The sequence below is a fragment of the Taudactylus pleione genome, unplaced genomic scaffold (genome assembly GCF_031769625.1).
Source record: "Taudactylus pleione unplaced genomic scaffold, aTauple2 ptg000041l, whole genome shotgun sequence".
Lineage (NCBI taxonomy): Eukaryota > Metazoa > Chordata > Amphibia > Anura > Myobatrachidae > Taudactylus > Taudactylus pleione.
This window is the reverse complement of record NW_028284443.1, coordinates 12,742,568-12,767,360: the sequence shown is the minus strand read 5'-3', so window position 1 is coordinate 12,767,360 and position 24,793 is coordinate 12,742,568. Positions and strand designations below refer to the sequence as shown.

The window sequence follows — 24,793 nt, the reverse complement described above, 5'->3', positions numbered from 1 at the left end:
TCCTCTATCTGAGCAAGTTGGGTGTCAAGTCAATGAAGTGGGCCAGCCATGCCCGCCATCCCGGCACAAGTCAGTTACTGCCACTGATGTGTTCTGCAGTTGAATTGAGCTGCCTAGGTATCCAGTATTTAGATCTACAATAAAAAGGTAGACAATGTTTAGGTAGACACCACAAGTTAGACAGGCAATAGGTCGACATGGTCAAAAGGTCGACACAATAATGGTTGCAACATGTTTGTTTGTTTTTAGGGTTAGGCACTTACCGGAGGGTTAGGCACTTACTCAGTTGGTTAGGGTTAGGCACGAGGAGGGAGGGTTAGGCACTAGAAGGGACGGTTAGGGTTAGGCACCTACCCCGGTGGTCAGGGATAGACACCAAGGGGAGGGTTAGGGTGGAGATTAGGGCTAGAAAAAATATGTGTTGACCATTTATGTGTCGACCTTTTGACCATGTCGACCTTGTGTCCCTGTCGACCTATTGCCTGTCTAACTTGTGGTGTCTACCTTTTTCCTGTAGACCTTTTGAACCACACCTGACAGCCTAGTAGCTCTGCACTGCAGTGCAGGCTTGGAAAAAAAAACATTGGGCCAATGGCTACCATCGATGGTGGGAAACCATCTGCCCCTCTGACACTGATGGTAAAACCATCGATGGTTTCTAGCCGTCAATTGCAATTCCTACTTTCTATGTAGAAGTAAGTTAAATGCAGCCTGCCTCTCTGTTGTCCTGCATCTGACATCTGTAGTATGTGTATTTGATGGGCTAGTAGATGATCGTAGCACTTTTTGCACAGCCTATACATCAGTGATTCCCAACCTCGGTCCTCAAGGCACACTAACAGTCCTGGTTTTAGTGATATCCATGATTGTGCACAGATGGTTTAATCAAAATAACTGAGGCACTAATTAAGTCACTTGTGCTCAAGTATGGCTATCCCTAAAACCTGGACTGTTAGTGTGCCTTGAGGACCGTGGTTGGGAACCCCTGCTATACATAGTTGAGGGGACTCTGCTTAGTATAATATATATGTTATGTCTGCATGCAGTGTGCACATGCCATTTAGGAAGAGCAGAACAGCTGTGTCACTGCGTAGAATCAGCTAAGATCACATAGTGTGCTTTGATTTGCACAAGTGTTCATAGATTTCCTCGAAAACCCATAGATACTGTATGTGGAGTATTATGGCACCAATTGGCCTGGGGGCAAATACAAGCAGATGTTAGTTAGTAATGAGTGTGACTTGATATGCCGTTCCTGGTGTTTCCACGCCATTACACTGGCACAACACAGGGCTCCTCTCCCTTGGAGAACATGCCGATTGTTGTAGCGGGAAACCCTCTCTTCCCAGGGTTCCCCACACACCTTGCAATGCTCTATATAAGAGAGCATCTTTATGACCTATACAATATAGAGTGCTTTCTAGTAACATCTAGACCAGGGGTGCACAGCTTTTTTTGGTCCAAATGGGCCACAATCAGGGGTGTGTGCATGTTGTGAGTGTGGTCATGACATTAGAGAGCTATTAGTAACACTGTTTACCTCTCACCAATTTGATAGCAAGCCACCCATACACAAATGTATAGTAATGCATTTCTTCCCATATTTCTATAGCCCCCCTTATCTGATTGGCCTGCCAATTAGCTCTGCCTCCCCATTGCATCACGTAGCCTCACCCTTTCCCTGATTGGCCCACCATGTCCCACAGTACAGATGCTTGGCATCTGATGCCCATGAATGGTTCAAACCAATCAATGGTTTTCTGTCAATGGTTTCATGCCATCAATGTAGACATTCAGTAGTGAACCCTTTTGAATGGCCATGCCTACATCGATGAGACACAAGTAATTCAACAGTGGGTGTGTTGCTGTCTGTTGAGGACAAAAAGGTTGGGAGACATGACTGGGAAGCTATGTGCCATGAGCCATTATGGTGACGTGTGCACGGATGATGAGCTGCATTAACAAAGATCTGTATATACAATTGTCTTTTTTTTAAATACAGCTCTATTAGGGCATGTATTTCCAGATCCCACATTTGTACATTTAATATAGTATTGGATGTGCCTGGTGGGCAATCCACTGAACAGAGTGGAGGAGGGGCAGAGCTATTCTAAATTGCTCTCTCTAGAACCACTACTGGACTCAGTACTATGTGGAACAAATACACAATGTGGGTCTAATACTGGGGCAACTGAGACAGAAACACTGCCTGTATCTGTTCTTCTTTCCTTGTAGATTCTAGTAAAGCAATACCATAGGAATGGCTGGGGATCATAACTGTTTGGAAATTATATCTGACTAGCTGAAGTACCCAGACCAGTTTCCACTCCACTGTGAAGTTTTCATCCAACTCCATCCAGTGGAAGGCCCAGAACAGGCTCCCCGGGTCAAAGTTCTGCCTAGCACACCAACAGGAGGTCGGCTGGGACCTCAACCCCCTAGTCTATCTTCTGAGATCCAATGTTACCACTCTGTGAAGTTTTCGTCCAAATCCATCCAGTGGAAGGCCCAGAACAGGCTCTCAAGGTCAAAGTTCTGCCCAGCATACACCAACGGGAGGTCCGACCAGGACCCTAACCCCCCTAAAACCTGACCAAGATCTAACTGAACCACCTCGCATTGGTTTCATCCCAATCGGTGCAGGAGTGTCCGATTGCATAACCGGACAGACAAGCAAATAGACCAATCATTTTATATTGAAGATGTGTTTTATCACTGGAACTTCACACCTGCAAAACAGCCTGGTCTGCTACAAAAAATGTGATTTGCCCAATTTTTTGCCACAGCTTTATCCACTTCTACCTATTATTTACATATGAGAGTTCTATAATCTAAAGTGAACAAATACAATGACACTAGAAAATGTAAAATAAATTTGTTTGGATTCTTACCAGTGCAAGTCTTTCATAAATATAGCACAATAGAAATATGTGATATTGGTTAGTAAAAAAAAATAAGCTCAAAATTCAGTTTATATTTATTCAAAAATATTTATTTTTGCAACTCAATTTCAAGAGACTTCCGTTTTTGTGGTTGCCTACTCTCTGGGCCATCAACTGAGATATAACATGTTTTAAACACTGAGATATAAAATTTTTCAAGCTTATCTTTCAAGGAGAGGTGGCCTGGGGTCAAAAATTGTCAGGCATCAATAATTCTTTTGAGCGGTCCTGCCTACACCATACTAACCTAACCTCCCGATACGGCCGGAAGCCTCCCAAAAAGCAGGTGCCGCTCCTGGCCTTCCGGAAAGGCAGGCAAGCCTCCCGGCGGCCATCCCTCCACCCCCCCCCCCCTCGCGGTAACAAAAATCACAGTGGCGGGGGGGGGGAGGTGACTTGATTAACGCTGAATCGCGTCATTTTGGCCTTGCCCTCTGCTTCACATTGCTGGTAAACTTGACATTGTGTAGCGTGGGTGGGGCAAAAATTACGTGTTTGCATGGCCACACCCCCGCTCCGCCCACAAATGCAGGGAAAGCTGTCCACCCCGCCCCCTTGACCCGGCCATGCCCCCTGCTATGCTGATCTGGCTGCTCCATCTCGGAAGGGGCAACCAGATTGTCGGCAACCCTGGCCTACACTGACCTCTATGCTTTAAATGTCACTGATACGCAGATAAAGTCATGTACACTGAAATCACCACTTAGTGGGAGTCACCTGCTTCAGGTTATGTCAAGAGGGTACAGTCTTGTGCAATCAATCAAATAAGCTGGGGGAACACTTGCCTACCCACCCAGAATGGCCGGGAAGCCTGGAGGCTGGAGCCACTTCGCTGCAGTCACCCACTTCCCAGGCAGTACAGGTGGCTGATAATGCAATTCGCTTCACAATGCCGGTATCATGGCATTGAATAATGGGGTTTGGGCTACGATGACACAACAGTGTTGTCACGACCTCAGATCCACCCAGCTGCGCTGCAATTTGCCCCCTTCCTTGGAGTGCAGATCTAGCTGACCGCTCCTGAAGGGTGCAGCCAAAACTTCGGCAGGTATGCTGGGGGTTGAAGTGAGGCTGTGTCCTAGAGTTAGTCAGTGATGGAAGGGAGGGGCTGGAGCCTTCCTCCAGCTTTTAACTGCACAGCTGCTAGTCAGACATCTAAGCCCATTATATCATGGATAATTAACTGCTATTGTAATTGGCTACTTGTTATACTTGCCCACTGCGAGAGGTATAAAAGAGATGAATGTTACTGGACATCATTTGTCATTAAGAGGGAAGGCAATGTACTTGTGATGCTAATTAGGGCATTTCCCAGACACACTGAGCCTTATTTAGATTTTAATGGACTTTTTCCCAAAATAAAAACATTCTGTTGAGTTGCACATATCACAAGATACACACAACTGAAAATATTGCAGTATTTCTATACCATTTGTACAAGTGTGTATACTTATACCTAATGATAGCATAGAAATGCTATAGGATAGCGTTAGTAATAAATGCAAGTTACGTTACCCTATTCGTACACAGTATAATGTAATAAAGTGCCATACACAAAAAAGAAATAGAGTCTTAACAGTCTTAGCACTATATGTGAAAGTCACATTTGCTACTACATATATCATTAAACACAAACATCCACATCAAACAAACATCTTTATACTATCAGCTGGAGATGTAACTATGCAAGTAACTAGCTAGTCACGCTAGTGATATCATTTACAATAAGCATGCAGCCCCCCATGTACCATATGTCTCTTTTGCTCACATTTCAAAGCATGTTAAAATTCTCTATACAGAATTACTGTACTCCCCAGTTCCTCCTTGTTATTATGATTATGACATAATCCATAGTTAATAATGTAAATCTATAAATACCTGCTTCCAACAATAAGAGTAGCTATGAAAATGAATGTATGTAAGTAAAGATAGGGGTTAATCTAACTATATTGACATTGGCAGTAGTAGTCTGTGTTTTATCATCTAGCCAGGATGTGTACACAATAGAACCTGTTTTCTCCTAGGTCTCTTAATAATAATTATTTTATTTGTATAAATGTTTTATCGAATAGGTGCTATAGATGGGGTTAGCTTATCACGAAATTGGTATGAAATACAGACGGTGGAGATGCCGGCTGTTAGTACAGTGACAGCGGCATCATGATGGTTGGAAACCCGACAAGGGAACGGTGAGTACTGTTCCCCTGTCCTATTATCCCCTAACCCTCCTTTTTTGTACCCTAATATTAACCCTCCCTACCCCGCACCCTAACCCTCCCGGTAAGTGCCTAAACCTAACCCTCCCCCTTAGTGCCTAACGCTAACCTCCCCACGGTGGTGCCTGGAGATGTATGTAACATGTCTCCTATGGAGTTTAGCTAAACTACACAACTAAAGGTTTTCAAACATTTACCCTATAGTCCAAACCATGCTCCAAGCACTTTTTTACCTTTTCACTAAACTCAAAGATTTCCTGGATAGAAGACATTTTGGAAGTGATGATAAAGTGAAGCTTGTAGTCAACAACTGGTTCAGTAGACTGGAGGCAGCCAAGTACAACAAGGGGATGCTAAAGCTCGTGGACAGATATAAATGCCTACATGAAGGAGGTGATTTTTTTTGAGAAATAGACAAAAGGTACTCTGAGTCTGATTCACGCAGTGGCGATGTCGCAACCCGAATGTACTTAATGTAATTCATTTATCCTTGTTAATTTGGAGTTACACCATGTTTGACTATTTTTTTGTAAGTGTTTGTGTGTGTATACAATAACTATTAATTTAATTATTTCAGAGATCGTGTAAGTCTTAAAAGTCATCTAACACCTATGTACAGTGAATCCATTTTGTTGCCCCTAGTAACCAGTGATGTTTTTCTGGCACTCCCTGATGATCTGTCCTGGAGATGTAGCTTTCCAGTAAATAAGTGATGAAGTAGCTGAATTTCAATGTATTTGTTCTGCTTTATTTTTTGTTAATTGCTGGTGTATCTGTCTCAATTTTTTTTTTTTCACTTTTATATTCCTTTTTTTGTTCAGTTTGGTGAATTGTATACAATTTATCAAAAGATTATAAATTATGCCAATGTGCAAGTGTTATAAAGTCCAATACATAGTAGTACACACAACCCTATGCATGGAAGAATGAAAACACCGTTAGTTGGATACTGTTTATGTTTACATTTTACAGTATATTACTGCATTATTCAGCCTAATAACACCCCTTTCACACATAGAGTGGGTTTTTGCACGTGAAAACGCAGCAACCAGACTTATTGCTCTATGTGAATGCAGACAATGTAGACTCTGCCAGGGTCGGGGACTGAGACCAGGGAAATTCACTGGTTGATAAACCATTGGTCTGAAAGGTATATAAATGTTGCTAAAAATCCTATAGTCCATGACATTGTAAATATGGAAAGGTTTATGCCTAGCAATTTATTTACTGATCCTGGCATGTGTTCCAAACAGTTCTCTGTAATCCACATGTAGTTCTTTCCTATGAGAGTGTATGAACTTGGTCTGCTGATTCACAAGGTCATATCTATATTTAACAAGCAACTTCATGTTTAATTTTAGAAAGCGTGTGTAACACATGTTCTGCAGGCTGCTGCTCAGCTAAAGGCCTCTGTATAACCACAATCAGATAAAGACCGAAAAAGGTGAGAAAAAGCCTAATTTGTTGACTATACTTTAGATGGAATAATTCAAGTGATAATCTTAATTATGGACACATATCAGTTGTACAGGCTCTGTGGCTGATTGCAGCCAGTCTATACCTTTACTGATAATACTTACTGTAGCTACATTATGTAACTTCCAAGTATTAATAATTAAAAATAATGAGTTGGGTAAACCTTTGCTAAATTGGAAAATTTTGTTTGCTCCACTTTACACAATATATTAAATATAGTTTTCTGTTAAATAATTATTAAGGCATGGTATGCACGTACCAAGCATGTTGTTGTGGATTTGACTGTTTTATGTACTAATGGCTTCATTCTACTTATGTACAATTTCTGTTCACTAAATATGCAATACGGCCGCGACATGATCTTACAGAAACATATGATGACTTTAGTGCTCTCATGATGGTGCCTGAGTTGTAGCCACTAGCCATACTGCTATATGGTACTAGTTCAAGTTTTACATTAATATTTAGCAATAGGGGTTTATTGGGCAAAACTATAGGCATTTCATTTCAACTAGCTTTTTTGATATGCTTATACAAACCACAAATTTATAATGCCTGATCTGGGATAAGCAAAGTAGTACAAAGTAATAAACAAAGCAATACTACAAAATATAAAAATCATAAAGCTGCACTGAAATAGGATAATAGCATGGAAAAGATAGGGCTTGCTTTGTACCAATCTGCTGATAAAACCAACACTTTCCTGGCAGAGGCATAACTAAGGTTGATGGAGCCCAGGGCAAATAAAAAAATGTTGCCTCTATTCTTCAAAATTTTTGTATTGATACTCACACACACAGGAAGCATGAGAGCAATAAACACAATGTGCGCATACACTTTTGTGTAATGGAAATTTGCAGTGATTGGCGGGGCTGCCTAGACCCCCGGAAACTTTAGCGGCTTTGATATTGTGAAATTAATTTTAGATGCTTTTTAACACTCTGCCACCAGCTAAGACACAAATTTTAGGCCCATGGGCGTATCTATAATGGGTGCAGGGTGTGGGGTGCAAAGGAACCCCTGGACCCACAATGCACATCATGCACTAATTCCAGATACTTGCTTCTCAGTCTGCGCCGCAGGTATTACCAGAGATATGATGCAGACACCATATTTCCAAAGATCTGCTCATGCGCACTACAGAAATCAATGGGGAAATGGCACCCATACCATTTTCCCAGAGATCGGCGCTGGTACTTTCCAGGAATCTACTGCGAAAAGGCCAGTGAGAGGAGGGGCGCCCCAAATGGTGGCTGCACAAGGGCTCTACCCTCTCTTGATCTGCACCTGGTTAGGCCACTTCCTAAAAATAACTGTCTTCTTTTATTGGTCTGCTGCCCTCTTCAAAGGGTAACCACTTTCCAGCCATATTACATGTGTGTGTGTGTATGTGTATATATATATATATATATATATATATATATATGTCCAGTCTGTGATATACAGTATTTGTATAATGCATAGCTATTAATGATATACTGAGTACAGATGCATGGGGACAAGCTTATACAGACCCATATCTACTACTGATCCATACAGACAGGCAATAGTTCCACAAAAACAAAGCATACAAAGTCAGCCCTAATATCTATGGGAGACTCACATAGCATACTCAATATACCCACTTAGAGACCTGTATTGTGGCTATCGGCAGCATTAGATAATCTAACACAAGGTTAGGCAGGATGAATGTGTGCTATTTGGTAACCACAGATAGTTATTTTTATAAAAGGTCTATTAATCATTCCTTAAACGTAAGTAAAAAGATAATTTTCTCCTTACTTTTATAGGAATGAAGTAGCGGACTGATTATCGAGCTATGTAAACAAAGTTTTTAGACCCCCGGAGCTTGATTGCTGGAACTGATGCCATTGTCATATTCCATTAATTCCTGGAGCCTCGTTCCTACCTACGGGAACAAGGACCGGGTTGTGAAGAGGTATCCGTTTAGATCCTCCGGCCCTATGCATTAGTGAACACAATTCAGCATGCAAAGTAATTCTGCCAGGTCAAACCTGGTAATGTAAAATTCCGCTGCTACTAATAGCGATGGAGTCAGCAGTGATAGGGGTCCCTATATTGAATTGCTCCAGTAGTTTTGGATTTGCTTGCTGTCAGTTAAATCTATAAGTTGCATTAGGAAATCACTTACCTTTAGTGCAGTCGTGATTTTCACTGGTGCCGGGCTTGCGGCATCTGTATTTCATACCGATCCCCTTAGAACACCTCACATGCCTCTACATGCCACTCAAACCATCCCATGTGCCTCCACATGCCAATCAGATTACACCATGGACCTCCAGATGCCACTCAAACCTCCCCACGTGACTCCACATACCACTCAAACCTCCCTACATGCCTCCGCATGCCAATCAGACCATCCCACATGTCAGTGAAACCACCCAAATTGCCTCCATATGTCAATCGGACTACTCAACATGCCGGTGAGACCACCCCACATTCCAGTAAGGCCTGCCCACATATGTCCATGAACACCCCACTCAGATCACAGCACATGCCTCCACAAACCACTCAGACATCAACATGCAACTATGACCATATGTCACAACAAATGCCATGCTGACCTGCTCACATACCTACACATACCCCTATCATTGTCACCGATCACTCAAATTAAGATTTACAATGCATCTAGGAACGTAGCTGCTTGCATTGATACAGCAGCGACACAACCATGATCTGCTCACTGAATGTCCTAGAGGATTTTAGAAATGTTTGCACATGCACAATTGCAAGAAAATTGCTCAACTACATGAACATCGGCCTTGTGTGCAGATTGTGTGCAGCGCTGAATCAGGCTCATAGTCTCTTTGGTTGTAATCATGTGCTTATTATGGATAACACCTTCCAAGATGTTGGGGGTTTTGCCTTTTGTCTAACAAAATACTTTCGTGGCAATTTTATATATTTTATGTATTACTTTATATACCTTTTTTAGATCATTACATTTCCAAAAAATGGAGGAAACTGAAGAAGACCAACTAAATAGTTTTGAGATCCAATTTGGTATACAAGAATCTTTGCAAGCCATTATGCCTCCTATTAGTCAAGATAGGTAAGAAAAAAAACACAGGATTTCTATACACTTATCCAAAAGAATGCTTGATCAGAGTTTGTGTCTTTTTGCTAGAGATGAGCAGTTTGGTTTTGCTGAAACCCGAACATATATGAACTTTGAGGGTTCCAAGTAGAACCGAGTCCGAGCTCAGATCACTTTGAAGTTCAGAGTAGAACAGTGCCCGGACTGGTCTTCCCTCCAAGTTTAGAACTCTGGTATTAAAACCGTATCTCACATATTTTAGAATGCATTTAAGTTCCCCCCTCGTGATTTCAGGTGCTGTGAGGTGGTTAAAATTGACTGGAAATTAATGTTATTGATGTTAATAATACTATAGGAATAAGAATCAAAACTGAACCAAGACACTTGAGGGTGGTTTTGTCAACACCAAAAGCACAATGAAGATTTAGAACCAAAACCAAATCATGGGGGATTTCGCACATATCTAGTTTTGATCATTTCCGAGGTTATTTACACAAAGGAATCCATAATATAATCTCCTTTGATGTCTGCACATTAGCTGCTCACTTGAGCTGAAGGGATACAATAGCCCCCTCAGAGCTCTCATTGGCTACTAGGGACAGAAGGAGACCACCCTCCCAACTCGCCATCTAAAGAGCATTGTAGGTCCTGGGCAAAGCAATTGGCTGGGGCCCCTACCCACCCATTCATGGGAATAAAAATGTGTACATGGTCAACAAAATTAAACCTTTAGATTTATTTGTACATTTAACAAAATACATTTTTAAACATAAACAAAACATAATATAAAGTGAGGATTGTAGGCTTCACCTTCCTCTCCCACTGCAGCTATGATTAAAGTATGGGGATTCCCCTAAGAGAGGGGGGCAATGCCTCCCCCTAATCAGAGTGGCCAGGGAGCTTCTTTCTCTGCCTGCCTCCCTATGCATGGAGCGAGCGGTCGCACACTCCATGTAGATGCCCACCAGCCCAGCCCACCCCTGCTCAAAGACCCCTAGAATAATGAGGCCCTGGGCAACTGCCCAGTGTGCTTATATGTTAGGATGGCCCTGTGCATGTCTGTGTGATAGCCAAGGGCCACACTCCAAGACTACACTGACATGAAGGAGCAGAAGCCGTTTCACATGTAAGAAGCTGCTGGCTGTTCTCCTTCATGTCAGTGTCTGTTGTGGAAGTTGGGTTGTTGGAAGTTAGTGAAGGATCATAGAATATAGAGAGTCTCTTTATTTTTAATATAACTTACATTACAGTGACTGCCAAGAGAAAACTTTCAGTGGCCAATTAGAAATGTATGACTAGATCTAGGGTGCAGGATTAGAGACAGGCATGCAAATTTCACTATCGTATTCTCACCAGTGAGTAGGTGTAAATATGAAAAAGTGCCTTGATAGAAACACAGAAAGATCGGGACTGATGCATGAGATACTGACAGAAAAATTGACACAGCAGGCAGACAAATAACTGGACGAGAGAAGACGCAGTAGTTTCACTGTGAAGAGCGGGACAAAAGATAACCATCATTTACAAATATCTGTCCTAAAGCACAACACTCAATTATACTCTAAGTAAAAAAAAAGTCTCTACATTTCCAGGAACAGTGGCCTACCATGCCCCCGCACTACCCCTCAAACTCTGCAGTATGTCGATTGGGGTGGGGGGCTATAGCACCATGCTGGCTGGAATACTGCTGAGAGAGAGGCTCACTTTAGCGTAAACATTGGTAACATCGATGTAGATGAGCCAGCCACACTGCATGTAAGTCAGGTGTGACCAGCCTCAAACACTGTGGCTCTCCTAACATGCAGTGAGCTCTCGTGCTGCGAAGGAGATCGCAGTGGCCTTTTGTTACTTGGAATCAGTTTTGGGGCCATGAACTGTAGTTTTGACATTAGATTTATATTTCTATTTCAAATAGTCATATACTATTGTATAATGTCTACAGTTTTAAGGGACTTTACATAGAGCAAACAAAGGTAGGAGAAAAGAGTTGCTGTCATATCATGATGCTCAAAACATAAGCAACAAATAAAATGTAACTTTTATTGCCACTGTGTGTACCTCAATCTTACTCTACCTGGCCTGAGTTTGCTTGCCTCTTCTCTTTGCCATAATGCCTCTCCAATTGTAGGGAACAGGGCCAGGGGTGGATTGCCCATTGAATTCACCGGGAAACTTCCCGGTGGGCCGATACCAGTGGGGCTGCCTTGCAGCTGACCTGACCTGACATACCAGAGACAAGCTGCGGCCAACATGGGGTGGCCCCTCCCCCAGAACTTGGTTGACAGGCAGCCCGCCGGCGCCTGTCATATAACGAGCAGAGCGGCCCGCAGACGATCTCACATCATGACATGAAGGCCGGCTGCCATTGTCTTGCGAGCGAGTCAGAGCCCGAGGCTGGACAGCACAAGCTTCAAGCAGGTGCCATCGTGCCGATCATAGAGTCATCTTGCTCCTCCTCAGGTACTGGAGATTGGGAGAGCGGGGAGGAGATCCTGGGGGAGAAGACATATGAGGAAAGCACCCCCAGAGAGCAGGGCAGAGATCAGGAAGAGCAGAGCAAGGCAAGAGGGGAGGCACTGCGGGGTGGCAGTACAGAGCACTGATTCCAATTATCAATGTACATGGTGCTGGAGTCATTTATGGCAGTAAACTGTGAGATTAATTACATGGGATATGTGAGCTAGGGGGAGCCAGGGAGAGGAAGGGTCAGCAACTGAACTGGAAAGAGCCAGCATCTTGGAGGAGAGGACAGGAGCCCAAGAGAAGATAGGGGGAGATGGGGCAGGAGAACAGGAGGAATGGGGCAGGAGAGGATGTACTTGTATAGGGAAAAAATGAATTGGGAAATAGATAATGAAATGAGGAAAGTGCTGCAAAATTAAATATGTTCAAAGTAAAAGGAGATAATTTGATTTGGAAGAGGGCAATTAGGGTAAGTAGATCAAGTGCGGATAACATATTGGTGAGACAGAACAGATAGGGAGATGCAAACTGAAGGAGGGGACATGGGCAAGTAGGGCAGGAAGAAGTCTGCATAGGACACCATGAAGTGATCTACATGGGGTGGAGGTGTACAAGGGGGCATAGTGTGGGGGTTTTTAAAGTGAGCAAAGTGCTGGGAAGTGGTACAAGGAAATTGTGTAGGAGGGAGAGCAGCTGCATGAAGAAGAAGGGCATTGGGGCTGTCGTGTGGAAGGGAGGGGGCTGAGTGGGGAGAAAAGGGCATAAACATTTACATGGGGGTTGAAGTGTATTGGTGCAAACACAAAATAAATGATTGGGATGACTAATGTGGGAAAGCTAAAGTTGGAGAGCTCAAAAGATGAGGAAAAACAGCTTTCACCCATTAAAAAAAATGGAACAACTTGGATATTGAGGTAATAATGCAAATAAGAAAATGTGTATGTTGCACTGTGCAGAGATGTGGGTAAGCATGGGGGCTGGTGAGGGAGATGGAAAGAGCAAGTAGTACAGGGTGAGAGGTAAAATGAGTGACAGGGATGTGAGTGTGAGCAAAGGGAGGGTAGCCAGAGAGGAGAGATTCACATGAAGAGAGATAGAAGAATCACTGAGATGGGAGGAAAAGAAGATGAAAGGAGAAGAACAGAATGGAAAGGGAGAGAAAGAAGAGAGGGTAATCTAGAAGAAGGAGAGATTGGAATGGGTAGATAGGGTAATTGGAAACAGGAGAGAGAGGAATGGGTAGATAGGGTAATTGGGAACAGGAGAGAGAGGAATGGGTAGATAAAAGGATAATGAGGAACAGGAGAGTGAGAGGGATGTGTAGATAGGAGGATAATCAGGAACAGGAGAGAGAGGGATGGGTAGATAAGAGGATAATCAGGAACAGGGGAAAGAGAGGGATGGGTAGATAAGAGGATAATCAGGAACAGGAGAGAGAGGGATGGGTAGATAAGAGGATAATCAGGAACAAGAGAGAGAGGAATGGGTAGATAAGAGGATAATCAGGAACAGGAGAGAGAGAGGGATGGGTAGATAAGAGGATAATCAGTAACAGGAGAGAGAGGAATGGGTAGATAAGAGGATAATCAGGAACAGGAGAGAGAGAGGGATGGGTAGATAAGAGGATAATCAGGAACAGGAGAGAGAGAGGGATGGGTAGATAAGAGGATAATCAGGAACAGGAAAGAGAGGGATGGGTAGATAGGAGGATAATCAGGAACAGGAGAGAGAGGGATGGGTAGATAAGAGGATAATCAGGAACAGGAGAGAAAGGAATTGGTAGATAGGGTAAAATTGAACATGAGAGAGAGGAATTGGTAGATAGGAGGGTAATTGGGAACAGGAGAGAGAGGAATGGGTCGATAGGAAGGTAGTGTCCCATTCGTGCTATGGTGGTCCCCTATAGAGGGATTAGAAGACGTGGACCCAGGTTGAGAAAGGAATCTGAGGCGAGGGGCCTGGATATATGCCTTCCTCATCCACAAGTACCGGATGTTGGCTAGACCTGACCAAAAGCAGTCTAACTTACTGGGAGGTGTCTAAAGTTAGGAGTCTAACTTACTGGGAGGTGTTCACCAGTGACCCCTCCAAGCGGGATTTGGGCTTAAGCTGCACCCAGCAAGCAGGTTGCGGCCCTTTGGTCAGGTATCCGGCACAAGTGGGAAATGGAAGAACACTATCATGGGGAAAGCACAGGAGAATGATACTGGAAGTTTTGCACTTGGGTGATGTACTGGCTACACACCCTGTTGATCCAGATGCAGGGCTGACACAGAATGGCACCAGGAGTTTGTACTTGGATGACATAATAAGTACACACACTGTGGCTTCAGACGCAGAACTGGCACAGGAGAATGGCACTAGGAGTTTGTACTTGGATGACGTACTAAGTACACACGCTGTAGCTTCAGACGCAGAACTGGCACATGAGAATGGCACTAGGAGTTTGTACTTGGATGACGTACTAAGTAGACACGCTGTGGTTCCAGACGCAGAACTAGCACAGGATGATGACACTTCGGAGATAGTACTCAGATGACGTACTGAGTACACACTAGGAGAGTATCACTGGAAAAAAGGAGCTTGGAAACTGGAATGCTGCAACAGCTAGTATACACTGGAAGTAACAACGTTGTACAGGCAACTTCCTGTTGTCTGGAGCCCGGCTAAATACCCTAAGGTAGCAGTCCAATGGAGAATAGTGTCAGCTGACAGCAACCAATGCTACCGTTGGAAATGGGCAATCAGGTTATGTAGACTGTCATGGCTGCGCCCATGACGGTAATCGCATGAACCAAAACACGGAGCGAGCACATGGATGTCCTAGCAGACCCCAGGTATAATCCTCAGCGTGTCACTCACCGCTGCACCTGGGGTCTGACCGCTCAAGAGGTCAGGGGAAGCCGACGCTGAGCTGAGTAACGGCAAATCCTAGGCCGCAACCTTACAGGTAATAGGGAACAGGAGAGAGAGGAATGGGTAGATAGGAGGGTAAAAGTAACAAGGAGAGAGAGGAATGGGCAGAAAAAAGGGTAATCGGTAACAGGAGAGAGAGAGAAATGTGTAGATAGGTGATTAAAAGTGAACAGGAGAGAGAGGAATGGGGAGATAGGAGGGTAAAAGTGAAAAGGAGACAGAGGAATGGGCAAAAAAAAGGGTAATCGGTAACAGGAGAGAGAGAAATGTGTAGATAGGTGATTAAAAGTGAACAGGAGAGAGAGGAATGGGGAGATAGGAGGGTAATCGGGAACAGGAGAGAGAGCAATGTGTAGATAGGAGGATAAGGGGAATACTTACTAAAGTGTGGGTTTTTAGAAGTGGAGATGTTGCCCATAGCAACCAATCAGATTCTACTTAGAATTTATGCTGCACTTTCTAGAAGATAACAGCTAGAATCTGATTGGTTGCTATGGGCAACATCTCCACTTCTAAAAACCCGCACTTTAGTAAATATACCACTAAGGGCCTTATTCAATTAGAAGCGAAAAGCCGTTTTCTGCGGAAAAGTATCACGGATCGGGGCTTTTCGCATGGTCGGAACTTGTTCAATTCCAGCCGTTTTTCGCCTACGAGGAAAGTCAATGCAATATAATAGGCGAAAAAGATTTGCCTAAGAATAGCAGGTGAAAAGAAGTTCAACATTTTTATTTTGGGGTGCAAAGGTGGGGAAACTACCCAGAACCCTTGGTACAGCCCCCCAAAGGACAACTGTGTCAAAAAATCCTGGGAAAAAAATTAAGAACACCCCAAAAAAGTACTTTAATTTTGGAGGCGAAAAAGTAAAAAGTGTGGGGACAAGCACAAAAACTAGCGAAATAGATTTCTTGGGGTGCTGTAAGGAGGGGCCAAGTGTTTTGGGGATTGCAGGTGCATGTATGAGGGTGGATTTTCACGTTTTTTTAAAAGTTCACTTTAGAGACATAAAAACATGCTTGTACCCATTTTCAAGTACCCCGAATTTGACTGGACTACTTATTTTCACCAAAAAATACTGCTTAATGCCATTCTTCACCACTTGTTCAAAGACACTAATAAGAAGCTATTGAAACAACTTAAGTGCCCCAAAAAGTTTATTATGGTTATTTGGACACATCTACATTGATCCCCAATGTTAGTGCATCTTTTTGGGGGTTCAGGCTGATTTCCCCAATTCTGACAGCACTTTCCGCCTGTTCAGACTTCGCCGCTTGCCGTTTTTGCGTGGTTTGGAACTGAATATGGCGAATAACGTCCCGCGCACGATAAGTTTCCGCCTCCAAAACATGCCTGCATAAAGTCGGGCAGGCAAAACTTTTCCGTGGACGCAAAACTAATTGTATACGGCCCTAAGAGTGAACAGGAGGAAAATGCAGGTAGGAAAGGGAAAGAAGTCTAAAGAACATAGGCCCTGATTCAGAGCCGGTCGCTCTGACAGTGCGCTCGTTCTTAATCAGGGCCAGGCTATTTTTTTTTAGAACGGCCTCCTGGCCGCTCGCATAGCTGTGGGTGACCACCCACAGCTATAGTGAGTGGCCAGGAACATGGTCGCGATGGTCAAGACCATCGCAACCATCGGGAACGCGACCATCGGGCATACTTGCCAACTCTACCTCATTGTCAGGGAGACTCCCTGAAATAGTAGCAATCTCCTGTCACCCTTGTTGAATTTGTTAATAAACCTTTTAATACATTCCTGCCTATAAACCTCTAAGATTCACCTGCCTAGAACCTCTAAGACAAAACCTGCCTATACCTTCTGAAACCACAAGATGTCGCTAATTAGTGCTGTGTTTGATTATACCATTAATGGAATACTGAGACAGTTGAATAGCGGTCCAAAGCGCTAAAGATTATTATTCAGGTAAAAGTACAGATGTTACAACGCTATGATCTAATAATGAGCTCAAATAAATTGTACAAACATTGGGTCATAAGGTACAGTTAAAATACATGAAACGGTTATTAAAGATCAAAATACAATGAGCAATATGAGACTGAGAGAGAGAGAAAGAGAGAGAAAAAGAGACACATCAAAATACAATGAGAGAGATATCAATGTCTGCTGGGAGCACATGTTCAAGATGGCTGGTGATGGTGTGTGTGTGTGTGTGTGTGTGTGTGTGTGTGTGTGTGTGTGTGTGTGTGTGTGTGTTTGTGTGTGAGGGGGGGTTTAGGAATGCTTCCTGCCCTATTGTCCAAACCGCATGGTCTACAAACAAACTCCATTATGAAGCTACCTCATTGAAATCTCCCATAATGCCATAGTTAATTAAATATGCAAGCTGGATATCATATGCCAACACATCAGGCAAACACTGCACCATTTAATATCCCAACATGTACAACACAAGCTGATTCCAATATACAACAATACCATCCTACAACAGACCTCATCCCGTACCCACTAGACCGTGGGGAGGGGGAAGGGCTGAAGCACATGCTCTTCCTTTGTTTGCAAGCCTCATGATCCCTAGGCAAACCCCAATTTGAAAACTCACATTAAGTTGTAACTCTGTAGATCATACATCCATAAATGATCACAATTATAATAAAGACAATATACCTATCTGACCCATACAACACCATAACTGGGTAGAATTATAATTTCCTTTGTTCACCCCACATGGAAGTAGCCATCTCTAATAAACTGCAGACAATATACCTATCAGACCCACACGGCAATTACTTATGACCATTCAAAGCTGTTATTAATTCAACTTCCATAATATATAACTGATACCACCCTATGATTACATTCATGAGTATAGAACACATACCAAGCCTATCTCTCCCAAGCAGAGATATTGTTCAAGCACATGGGAAGGCCCTAACACAGAACACATGGGAAGGCCCTAACACAGAACACATGGGAAGGCCCTAACACAGAGCACATGGGATCTCAATCAACCAGCATCAATCATTTACAAATATTACAAAAACTCCATAATCAATCCCTTTCCTGCATGCTGATAACAGACTATTGTACCCTACAGTGTAGATGAAGAGTACAGATTAGATAACATATCATCCACTGTATGCTAACACAGACTCATGAATATCCTTAGAAAACTACAAACCACACACCATGCTAAGCTAATAACAGATTAACACCAAACATAGCTACAGACACCCAAATAGGCTAAATATTGCACATTTTATACTTAGCTATAACCCAGAGGAACTAAGACCCATTTTTCCGTTGTCTTATGAGGGAGCGAACCTCTCTCTTCCTTCCAAAATCTGCAAGTGTGTCTGCTGGCTGTGTGTTCTCAGGATGTGCATGCTATGTTCCCGCCCCCTTTTACCTGTGAGGTCATCAGAAAGGGAGTATCCTTTTGGTTACCTGAACTACTGTTCCCAGTTAGCTAGCTCTATTGATTAGACTGGAATAACCAGTCCTTTGGACAAAAATGTAAACAAGCCTACACCATGCTATTGTCTTTTGGTAAAGGTTAGAAATCTGTTACAGGGCATTTATTGGACAATTCCAAATGGATACAAAAGGTCTCCAACCTCCTTTTGTATCCCCCACATGCAAATCTAAGCTGCTATGGCAAACAACATTTCAAATAGTTATTCTCTCTAACATTCATATTTCATAGCCGCATGTTCTGATCTTCATATTGATGTCACCGGAACGCTGTGGAAACAGAGTAGATCAGTACGGCTCCACACACAGTCCAATTGTCATTTACTAAGCCATAGTTACAGAAAACATTCATTTCTTTATATACTGACATTGCGTTTAAACCAAGTAATAATTATCCTTTTTGCGTTACGGGACCATTGCTTTTAAATGTATGTATGCGGGGAAAACAGCACTGAATTGCGTTGTGCGTCTGAGGGTCGGTGGGGCACTCAGCGAGCAGCACTAAGCTGGAAGGGCATCTATGTGTGTGTGTGACCATGCCAGTATGATTTTGGGAAGGATCACTAAAAAACTGACTGTGTTCTGTTTAACATTGTGTGTTATGAGTTGCAGGGAATTTTGCTACTTTTCAAATATAAGTCTGTGTGTGATATTATCCACATAAGTCCATGCATGATGGGCCACATGTACACACACACATATATATATATATATATATATATATATACACACACACACATATACACACACACAAGCACACATGTATTTTTCTGATGTTTTTAAACTGCAATTGCAAAATGTGTTTATACAGTGAATTTAATCCTCATACAGGAAGGAGGCTTCCAGCTGTGCTGTCGGAGCCTCCCTGTTTATTCTGCCTGTTTTGGGTTGAAGATGGGCTTTGTATAGGGTTCCAAATGCTAATAAGTTAGTGTTTGTGTTAAACACTGTCTGCCTGTGTTTGAGGAAGGCTGACTATGGCCCTCATTCAGAGTCGTACGCTCTGAGCAGAGCGCACGCTCTGAATGAGGGCCGGCCTCCATAACTATGGAGCGTCCTCCTGGACGCTCGTATAGCTGTGGGTCACCACCAATAGCCTATACGAGCGTGCAGTTTGATGGCCGCGATGGTCTTGACCATCGCGACCATCGAAACTACGAGTCGGAGCCTGCGGTTGAGGTTTTCAACCGCAAGGCCCGGAGTGATTTTGGCTCTATCAGAGCCAAAATCACTCCCACTGACATCACTAGTGATGTCAGTGGGCCGGCTTCTGACGGGAGGCGTTCCCTTAGGAACGCCCCCGTCAGGGAGGCACGCCCCCGGCACGCCCACCAAAGGGGGCGTGCTGTCAATCAACATCGACAGCACGCCCCCTTTGATCAGACACAACGAGCGAAGGAAAGTCCTTCGCTCGCCGCGTCTGGCGCATGCGCACGATGGAGCTCCCTCCGTCGTGCGCATGCTCAGTGCAGAACATCGACCCACTTGCGAGCGGACAGCCGCTCGCGAGTGGGTCTGAATCAGGCCCCATGTACCTTTTTTTTTACAAAATAGTGCTGTGAGATTTTATTTCTAAGATGGAGTCTTGACGCCCTTTACAAGATAGCATTGCGCAGATTCCAATTGCAAACAGATTCTGTCTTCGCCAATTATCCGGTTTTGACACCCTGAAGAGTCTAGCAATCTCCCTCATTTCATCCTTACCCCCATTATGAAGCTGTTATATTAAAAAACAGAGATATATACATTCAAATGGGATCATTAGTGTAATATCCTTGCATTGGTTATTATAAGGCACAATGATCCCTATGAATTTCTGAAAAGTATTAGTGTGTTTTCATCAACAAACAGATCTTACTAACTGCTTTTGGGCTGGTTTACATTTGGATGTAAGTCAGGTTTAGGACACGCCTCTCAGATTTATCAGTACATGCCCACTGTAACACACGCTTATAGGTGCTGCTTTCACAATCTCCCTGAAATGCTTTTTTAAAAGTAGGCAAGTATGCCATCGGGCTTGCGACGAGACCCTTGTGGTAGGGTCTCGTTGCCGCAAGCCCCAGAGAGATTTCGGCTCTAACAGAGCCGAAATCTCTCCCACTGACATCACTCGTGATGTCAGTGGGGCCGCCCCCAAACGGAGGCGTTCACATGGGAACGCCTCCGTTTGGGCAGCCACTCCCCTGGCCCCACCCACCAAAGGGGGCGAGCTGTCACTCAACATCGACAGCTCGCTCCCTTTGTTGCGAGACCCGGAGCGACGGAGTGCCCGTCACTATCCAGGTCTCGCGCATGCGCACGACGGAGCCGGCTCCATCAAGCACATGCACACTGGCCCACCATTGACCCGGTTGCGAGCGCACAGCGCTTGCGACCGGGTCTGAATCAGGCCCATAATGTGTAACCCTGTCTTTCAGACATCCACTTGTTGCATATCTAGTGTTATTGTTCTGGGTTTGGCATTGCTTAGGCTTCCACTATGTTTATATAACAAGATGGCAAGCTGATAACTGCACGGTACATTATGGGATCTAAACCTATTCTGGGTGGTACCAATGTGTGCAATAATGAAACTAGAACCCAGAATTTAAATTGGGGAATAGACCTCAATCTCATTACACTACACTTGTGAGTTAATGCTATGTTCTGTATACTTTGGTGCCTGCTCTCATACTTCCATTCCTCCTACCTACCTTTCATTCTTAGGGACTTCCACAACCCCATCAAGCACTTCTGCCTCCAAACTTCGCACCCTCACCTCCGCACATCTTATCACCCACAGACTGTAAAGGCCAGGCCCTCTCATCTCTGTATCATCTCTGACCTCTCTGACAATTTCACTGTCTCTGCAGCTCTCGACGAAGCCTCCCTATCTCCAAAAAATGTCTGATTGTTCCTGTAGTGAGTGAAATTGTGAAGCACTAGCATTAGTTTTCTTCATAATATGAAAAGTCTGTTCATATTTCTGGTCTCATGGGGTATTCCAGAATCTGGCACCCTGGCATATATTTTTTATATATGTTTATGTTTAATGTACTGTACATTTAGGGGCAGATGTACTAAGCTCTGGAAAGTGATACATTGGAGAGTGATAAACTAACAACTAGTCAGCTCCTGTCATTTTTCAAACACAGCAGTGACATGACAGGAGCTTAGTTGCTGGCAGTTATCACTCTCCAATGTATCACTTTTCAGAGCTTAGTACATCTCCCCCTTAATGTTTATGTACATATATGTTTTATACCCTAGTGGCTGCATTCCTATCTGCTCAACTCCAAGGCCGCAAACATCTCCAATGCCCCAATTGTGTGACAGGAATAAACAGCTTCTGTCTGTAATTGATTTTTCGTTATTTGTTTGCATGCATATTTGTCCCAACCACAGCAGAAGTACGGATACTCCTAAAATTAAAAATAAAAATGGGTTGTAATTGGCAAACTAATGATTGGGTCTTAAAAGGAAGCCTGTTTTTCCTGTTGTGGCTTTAGGAATAAGCGTACATGGCTTCACAGTTGGGCCTGCTGTCATTCCTATCTTCCTATCTACCTACAGTACACAAACCACTGTGGCTGCTTCTCTGTGCAAATTCATAAAATAAGTTTACATTTAGGAGAGGGGAGTTGTTACAAGTCGCAGTCATGACTTGTCTCCCTCCGGGAAATTTAACTGTGCATGACACGGTTGTTCCGGTCTCCTCAGGTGCTAGACGCTCGGCGCGCCTTAGGAGGTCACGTACTGTCCATAGCACAATCTGATTGGATGTTCCTCCTACTGTATTTGTACACACCGGACCTTTGCCACCTCACCGACTATAGCATTCCTGTGGGTTCTCTTGGCTCAGCGGCAAGAGCAGTATCCTGTCGAATCTGCTGGAAGGATCTCTGTCTCCTCAGTTTTGTCTCCCAGCTGCCTCGGCTCTTGTGGCCATTCCTACGGCTCCCTAGGCGCATCATCAACTCCTGTGCTGTGCTCCGGCTTCCATATCCCACCTATGGCTTCCTAGCTGCACTGGCAGTGACGGCCCTCCAAGCCGAATCAGCATTCTCGGCAGGTCAGTGGACGCAAATTTGTACACAAACTTGTACTCAAACCTACGTATTGTCCGTCAGGACTTTGGATGCTAATTTGTACCCAAACTTGTACGCTAACTTGTACTCAAACTTACGTACTGTCTGTCAGGACTTTGGACGCTAATTTGTACACTAACTTATACATTAACTCATACTGAAATCTAGGTACTACTTATCAGGACATTGTACCTTGTTCAGTGCTCAAACCACAACATCGGCTCTCCAAGGTAAATCAATTGTCATACTCTAAAGTATTGACTCTAAACCACAACATCGGCTCTCAAAGCCAAATCAATTGTCAAACTCTTCAGTACGGACTCTAAACAACAACATCAGCTCTCAAAGCCAAATCATTTGTCAAACTCCTCAGCATCGGCTCCAAGCCGCACCATCGGCTCTCAAAGCCAACTCAAATATTTTCTTCTCCTCAGCACGGGCTCCAAGCCACAACAACGGCTCTAAAAGCCAAATCTATTATTAAACTCTTCAGTACGGGCCTCAAGCCGTTTTTCTACTCTTATAACAATTCCACATTTACTACCAACAGAATCTTGAACCAAGCTTCTTGCCGCATCTTAGTGTACCACCTCCTGTTCTGGATCTATACTCATATCTACTATCCACGATTTAATGTCCGTTCCTACTGTTGCTCTCACCATTGAATCCTTTTGCTCCTCCATGTGAATTGCTACTACCTCGAGCTGTAAGTCCAGACCGCCGCCTAAGTACCGGTGAGCGTATCCCAGTTCTAAGGAAACAACGGGCGGTTGTTATTGGCAGAAGATCTCGCTAGCCTGGTTCTAGACTTTTCACGTGAAGTAGGTATTGGATATTATAACAGGAGCCCTAAGACACATTTCTTCACTTCACCTTTTGCGCTTGTTTTGTGCATAAAATAATACAAAGCACGATTATAATGTAATGTTGTGACACTGGTGGTAAAATTAACAACGTGTGGTTTTCCCAAAGCACAGATTTTCCTGTGATTTAATATGCCAATATATGTAAACTGTGCATTTTATAGAAGGTCAAACCATACAAAGCACTTTAATGATATCCGCCAGACCGGAAATTGCAATCCCGATTTTACAAATAAGAAGCATTCAGTATGGGCAATGTATTCAGCACTGGTTTCTGAAGCCACATAGCAAACCACCATTTATTATTAAATATAATTTAAAAGAAAAGGATCAGTTCTTACAGGAGAACACGCTTTTGGAGCTATTTTGGCTGTAAGAAGTGGTTTTTTCAAATATTTTATTAAAGAAAAAATTCACTCCCTTATATAATTGTTGAGAGTCAATCTACTCTGCACCATAATGAGTAACTTCTCCGACACAGACAGTTTACTTTTTGTCTGCACATGGGTCTGAGGGCCTGATTCAGAGCCGGACGCTATTTGCGCTCGCTCGTTCAGAAAAAGGGGCCGTATTTTTTAATAGAGAGCTCGCTCTTTGCTGTCTGTTGACGCCTCTATGTCTGAGCGAGCGAGCGAACGAAATATGCGCTCGCTATTTTGTAAAGACGCCCCCTGGCCGTTCGCATCATACGTCATCTCCGCTATTTATTAGATTAATCGAGTACATCGAAAGGCGTCTGAACTGCTCGCAGTGCTTGTGGTTGGATTTTCCTACCGCAATCATGCAAACAGTTCAGGCTAAGAGACAACCAAGTGACGTGGCCGATGATGCTGCTTTGTTAATTATGCACACCCTTAAAACACCCATTTTGACCGTTTGGCACGTCTGCGTTCGGATCTCCACTCCCCGTTTTCAAGCACCTTCCCCTGCTACCACCCACAAACACCTCATCCTGTCACTCAAATTAGCAGGCACTCGCTATTTTGCGAACACACGATTTCCGACCGCACTGACTGGTTAGCGCATGCGCATTACGACCCATACGCATGCGCAGATGTGCGAACATCACTCGGAGCGAACGAGTGGCCACTTACGAGCGGCTCTGAATCAGGCCCTGAGTTGCACCATTAATATATTTTTCATTTCTCAGTTCTTTCTTTTTAAAATATTTTCCCTCTTGCTCGTTAGGAATTCCTTAGGTTATGCTTAGATGCTCCACACATTATGAACATTTTTTGGATTGTTTTGGAATTCTTCCAGGTGTTAATGGTTGTAGAATTACTTTCTGATTTAGCTTTACCGTTAATTGAATGTCTCCAGGTATGTACTAATCCCGCCTACCTGAGGCCATTTCCA

General features: G+C 43.6%; 1 protein-coding gene across 4 annotated transcripts in view; it reads left to right on the top strand.

Annotated features, from left to right (window-relative positions):
- Positions 1 to 24,793, top strand: part of ASB15 (ankyrin repeat and SOCS box containing 15) — a 64,479-nt gene that overhangs the window by 990 nt on the left and 38,696 nt on the right. For 3 of the 4 annotated variants that reach the window (XM_088456030.1, XM_088456022.1, XM_088456048.1), the window contains 3 exons: positions 5,015 to 5,131; positions 6,520 to 6,602; positions 9,594 to 9,710. In XM_088456030.1, the coding sequence (XP_088312156.1) occupies positions 9,613 to 9,710 (98 nt within the window). In that variant the 5' untranslated portion in view covers positions 5,015 to 5,131; positions 6,520 to 6,602; positions 9,594 to 9,612. Of the gene's footprint in view, positions 1 to 5,014; positions 5,132 to 5,476; positions 5,552 to 6,519; positions 6,603 to 9,593; positions 9,711 to 24,793 lie in introns of those variants that run through there. The other variant, XM_088456039.1, reaches the window with a different exon arrangement.